We start from the raw sequence: 6,000 nt of genomic DNA, 5'->3' as shown, positions 1-6,000 counted from the left end.
AACTACCCGGGTCCTGAAAGTGCAGCATCCCCCATTCTTTGCTGCTTTGCCACAGTTGGAAGTCACTTGGGAAACTAGAGTATTTATGGGGACACTCTCAAGCTGTTAATGGGTAACTTTGGCTCTGTTTATGGGGGAACGCTGTCACTATTAATGAGGTGTGTGTCTGACACTATTTATGGGGGCACTGTGGTGCTGGTAATGGGTAATTATGGCTATGTTTATGGGGACAGTATGTTTATTGAGGAACTATGGAACTCTAAATGAAGTTGGGGGCAATCTGCAGCTGTTAATGGGTAAATATGACTCTGTTTATAGGGGAAATCTGGAACTGATTCACAAAATTCTGCCAGACATGAAGCGTCCATTGCAATAATGAGGTAGAAGCACTAGGGGCAGTATAAACGCATACGGAAGTTTGTTCCATCTCTCGCTCCGTACAGTTTGTCCGCCGCCTTTAGTCTTCCCCCATGTGCCGGTAGTAACAGAGTGCTAGCAGTGAAACGAGTAAACGACATGTCTGCAGATAAAGGAGAAGTGGATCTTAGCGGAGCGAAGCAGAATACCGGCATGTGGCTGGTTAAGGTAAGAGATCGGCGTCTGAATAGATATATTGCTGCAACTGTGCAGTAGACGTGTGATGTGTGCGGGTGATGTGGTTGTAGTACGCCGGGGCTTATCATATTGTTTACGTATTGGCCTTCTAGCCCTGCGCTTTGTTCTCATGCAGGTAGTCCTGCGATCTCAGAGCATCATGAAGTCTTTGTGGGGTCTGTGGTGACAATGAAGACAGGACCCGTCCCTAACCTCTCACTTGTATGTTATGTACAATAGGGAGGATTATCTGAACTAGTGCGAGGGAAATGTGAAGCAGTTGCACATAGCAACCAATCAGGGTCCAGCGCTCATTTTTCAGAGGCACTTTGGAGAATAAAAGCAGCAGCTTGATTGGTTACTATGAATAAGTGCTCTAGTTTTTCTTCCAATTTGGCTACAATCAGACAAATGTTCTAATATTGGACCGTACACACGTGCAGATATAAATATTAGGATCTGTGCACGACACTCGCCGTATGGTTGCCACGGCAACTGTACCACCCTCTGTGCAGTCCCCTAAGCCAGTCCATAAATATAGTATGATTACAAAATATTCATGGTCTAGTCAATGTAGAAAAGAGAGCTGTATAGTGGTGGCACCGACTATAGTAATAATACTGACCTTGAAAGGGAGGGAGTATAATTTTTTTTTAAGTCTTTTATTTAGGTTTTAAGTATTTTTACGTGTTTTGGGAGTGTATCGGTCCCTTCCCTAGGAACCGTAAAAACCGCTTCGCCTAGTACTTGCATATCTGACCTATAAAGCGCTTCTTCTTGACTTTTTTTCTTTTTTTTGAGAATTTGAATTCTACAAAATAATCATGAGACAAAACAGTAGCCGTCTTGTTTGTGGACGGCTTGCACAGCTCTTAGGCCCTTCAAGGGGATTTAGTAAGACTGGCTATTTAGTTTTTTTCATCTTCACTTTTCTTATTCTCTGCCTATATAACCTTTAGAGGGCTTGTTTTTTTTTTTTGCAGAACAAGTTGATTTTTTTTTTTTTAATAGCGCTATTTTTGGGCACATATAATATATTAATACGTTTATTATCAAGGCCTCGTTCACACGACTGTGTTGGTTTTGCAGTCTGTTAGAAACCCTTCTTGTGCGTCCATGTGTCATCCGGATTTACGGATCCACAACAACTCACTAGTATTGGTGAGTCTGCAAGTCCGGACCGCAAAAACGACTTTTCCTGACTTTTTGCAGTCCGGGTTTGCGCCCCTCACCGATCTCTGTAAATCGTGGTCTTGTGCATGAGGCCATTGAAATTACGGATAAATTGCGGCTGCAAAAATACGGTTGTGTGCATGAGACCTTACTTTTTCTAGGAGGGAATTGGAAAAATCAACCATTCCAGCGCTCGTTTTCCACGGTTTAAATTTTTGCCGTTCACGATTAGGCGAAAAATAACATGTTAACTTTATTCTATGGGCCGGTACGATCACGTCTATACCATTATATGTACAGGCCTTTGTTAAGCTCCAGTTTCCATGGCAATCAATCTGTGCCGTGACTGCGTTCACAGGCCGCCGATTAGCAACAGACGGAGTCCCTTCTCGCTGTCAAACCACTTAAAGGGGTTGTCCACGATCGGACGGCTGATGACCTATCCACAGGATAGGTTGTCAATATAGGGCACCGATCGGCTGTCTTCGGGTGCCGGATGTTTTGAAGGGTGTGCAGTATTTGAAGCCGGAAGTAAAGCGCTCCGACCACTCCATAGGAGCAGAGCTGCAGCTCGGCCATTATTCCGTGAGCTAGGAAGCAGTTCTGCAGCACTGCCGCTATGCTATGTACGGAGCCAACTGCTTCCGGTTCCATAGATCGCATAATTTTGCAATGACATCTGGTGCTCGCAGGCCACCGGAGTGGCTGATATAGGTCATCAGTTGTCCGGCAGTGGACAACCCCTTTAAACATTCATGGCATATCCACAGGCTAAATGGGGGTCGGGTGACTTCTATCTTGATTGTCAAGGGTTAGAAAAAAGGATTTGCAAAAAATTCGTACCGCACCTATCCATGTGCTGTTTGGTATTGCAGTTCATCATTATCATTTAAAGGTGTTTTCCCATGAGAGACATTTATGACATATCCACAGGATATGTCCTAAATTTCAGATAGATGCGAGTTCCACCTCTGGGACCCGCACCTATCTCCAGAACGCGGCCCCCTAAACCCTGTTCTACCGCTCTGTGTTGCAGCTGAATGAGGTGAATTCCGACCATGAAAGAGGTCATATGGTCGTGAGTTACGTAAACAACATAGCACGCTGAGCTACGCTGTTTCCGTAAGTCCCATAGAAAGGAATGGTAGTTACGGAAATGGCATAGCTCGCGTTCTACACTGCTTCCATAACTGCCATTCACTACTATGGGAGTTACAGAAACAGCGTAGCTCAGCGTGCTATGTTATTTACGTAACTCACGACCATATGACCTCTTTCATGGTCTGAATTCACCTCATTCAGTTGCAACACAGAGCGGTAGAACAGGGTTTAGGGGGCCCCATTCGGGAGATATGTGGGACTCCCATCTATCTGACATTTATGAACAAGACCAGGCAGCCCAGCCACGGTGAATCAAGGCAGTCCCGCAAAGTACTACCCTGAAACAAAATTCAGCATGCTCTCCTACATACTCCACCAGAATTAACTCTGATTAATCGTCACGTTTCCGTTCTAGCTCCCCCTACGGTGCCGCTAAGATTTTCCCTGACATACCATCTAGTACAGTGGTTCCCAACCGGGGTGCCGTGAGAGCCGTCAAGGGGTGCCGCGACACTCGGCTCATGCAGTGCAAAAAGATATATATATATATTATTTTTTTGCTACAAGCTCCACCCCCGACGTTGTAGCAGACGTGACGCGCGGACGTCTGTTACGAGTACCGCCCACCGCTTCCCACTAGAAGCCTGACGGAGGGAGAGGAGCCATTAACGCTGGGCAGGGTAAGTATTTTTTTTCTTTCGTTTGTTAGCAGTTGTGTGAGAAATGGAGCCAGGGAATGCCGGAATTTGTAGTCCTCTCCTCTTATACCTCCTCTCTGTAATGTCCTCTGATATCCCATAATAACAGCCTGGACATGCTGGAAGTTGTAGTCCTCTCCTCTTATACCTCCTCTCTGTAATGTCCTCTGATATTCCATAATAACAGTCTGGACATGCTGGTAGTTGTAGTTCTCTCCTCTTATACCTCCTCTCTGTAATGTCCTCTGATATTCCATAATAACGTCCTGGACATGCTGGGAGTTGTAGTTCTCTCCTCTTATACCTCCTCTCTGTAATGTCCTCTGATATCCCATAATAACAGCCTGGACATGCTGGAAGTTGTAGTCCTCTCCTCTTATACCTCCTCTCTGTAATGTCCTCTGATATTCCATAATAACAGTCTGGACATGCTGGTAGTTGTAGTTCTCTCCTCTTATACATCCTCTCTGTAATGTCCTCTGATATTCCATAATAACAGTCTGGACATGCTGGTAGTTGTAGTTCTCTCCTCTTATACCTCCTCTCTGTAATGTCCTCTGATATTCCATAATAACAGCCTGGACATGCTGGTAGTTGTAGTTCTCTCCTCTTATACCTCCTCTCTGTAATGTCCTCTGATATCCCATAATAACGTCCTGGACATGCTGGGAGTTGTAGTTCTCTCCTCTTATACCTCCTCTCTGTAATGTCCTCTGATATCCCATAACGTCCTGGACATGCTGGTAGCTGTAGTCCTCTCCTCTTATACCTCCTCCCTGTAATGTCCATTGATATCACATAATAATAGCCTGGACATGCTGGGAGCTGTTGTTCTTATACCTCCTTATTTATTCCTTCCCCAGGAGTAAGCACATATCCTCTCTGTGATGGTCACTTTACTAGAGGGGCAGATGGTCATTTTATCGGGGGGGGGACGGGGGGGGGGGACTGAGACTGATGGCGGCTTTACTGGAGGGGGCTGATGGTCATTTTACTGGGGGGGACGGGACGGAGGCTGATGGTGACTTTACTGGGGGGCCAAGGCTGATGGTCACTTTACTGGAGGGGGCTTATGGTCTCTTTACTGAGGGGTCATTATACTGTGAGTGGGGGGCTGATGGTAATTTTACTGTGAGTGGGGGCTGATGGTCTTCAGGTGGTTTCCGCCTCTGACCTCCCGTTGAAATTAATAGGAGGCAGAAAAAAACTGCAGCGCTTGTTCGGTGCTTTTTTTTTTTTGTCTGCGGTTTTTGCATTCACTTCAACGGCTTAAAAAAAATGTGGGCAAAAAACACAGCAAAAAAAAAACTCAAACAGCGCTGTCAATTCAAAATCTGCCTCAAAATTCCTAAATGAATTTGGAGGCAGATTTTTAGTTTCTGCCTTACAAAAAAACGTTGTGTGAACAGACACTAAGAGTGTACTGCTTGTTTTTAGCTATTTTTTGTTGTTTGGTAAATAATTTTTGGTAGGGGTGCCCTGAGAATTTTTTTTTTTTCTTGGGGTGCCCAGACCCTGAAAAGGTTGAGAAACTCTGATCTAGTATATTGATAGGTGGTCATTAAATCTAGATATCTCTGACTCCGTCCAGTAATGAACAATAAAAGGTTTCTATTTATTAAAGGGAAGGTGTCGCAAATTATTTTTTTTTATATAATAATGCTTTTAGTATGTCATTAAAATACATTTTATGTGTTTGTGTTTTACTTTTTTCTTTTTTCTAACTTTTACTTCTCTATGGGGGCTGCCATTTTTTTTTCATCTCTGTATGTGTCGATCAACGACACATACAGAGATGGAATACGGCAGCTACAGTGCATAGGAGTCAATGAACGGCTCCCGTCCATTGCTTTTGCTCTATGGCTCTGTACTGCGCAGACGCAGAGTCACACAGCAGAGAAGCTGTTTGTAGGGAGATAGCAGGTGCCATCATGAAGACCAGCTGCACTGCAGGTAAGGTGTGTGTGTGTGTCTGTCCCTCTCTCTCTCACAGACCTCCGCTCTCGTGACCCCCGACGGGCCCCCCTATAGTCGTGCAGGACTCTGTATAAAGGACACGTGATGTAACTGTCCTGGGAAAGCTGGGTGATGAACGATAAATCTCTAGTTGTGCTGAGACTGAGAGGTTCATTAGTCACATCCCCAAACAGTCTCAGCACAACTAGAGAGATTTACCGTTCAGGGGTCTGGGAAAGCTGGGTGACCACCATTACCCCTCCTACTGGAGTGTGAGAGGTTCATTAGTCTCATCCCTAAACACACTCCAGTAGGAGGGGTAATGGTGGTCACCCAGCTTTCCCAGAAGCAGATATAACCAGGAAAGGGCTGGATGGACGGGCTGAGGGTGCACAGGGTTCTTGGTGATCCCCCTCTGTCATGTGATCGGACCTAGGTTATAGGTTCTGATGCAGACAGAGTTCATGTGACTCTAAAT

The 6,000-nt window shown here is 45.2% G+C and overlaps 1 protein-coding gene across 1 annotated transcript in view; it reads left to right on the top strand.

Annotated features, from left to right (window-relative positions):
• The first annotated feature begins 434 nt into the window (after nucleotides 1-434).
• GTF2F2 (general transcription factor IIF subunit 2) overlaps nucleotides 435-6,000 on the top strand; it is a 174,315-nt gene continuing 168,749 nt past the window's right edge. The window contains exon 1 of the mRNA XM_075850234.1: nucleotides 435-585. Within this exon, the coding sequence (XP_075706349.1) occupies nucleotides 517-585 (69 nt within the window). The 5' untranslated portion in view covers nucleotides 435-516. The remainder of the gene's footprint in view (nucleotides 586-6,000) is intronic.

Source organism: Rhinoderma darwinii, chromosome 2, assembly GCF_050947455.1.
Source record: "Rhinoderma darwinii isolate aRhiDar2 chromosome 2, aRhiDar2.hap1, whole genome shotgun sequence".
In the NCBI taxonomy this organism is placed as follows: Eukaryota; Metazoa; Chordata; class Amphibia; order Anura; family Rhinodermatidae; genus Rhinoderma; species Rhinoderma darwinii.
Note: the sequence above shows the minus strand (reverse complement) of the source record. Positions and strands in the feature narration are given on the sequence as shown.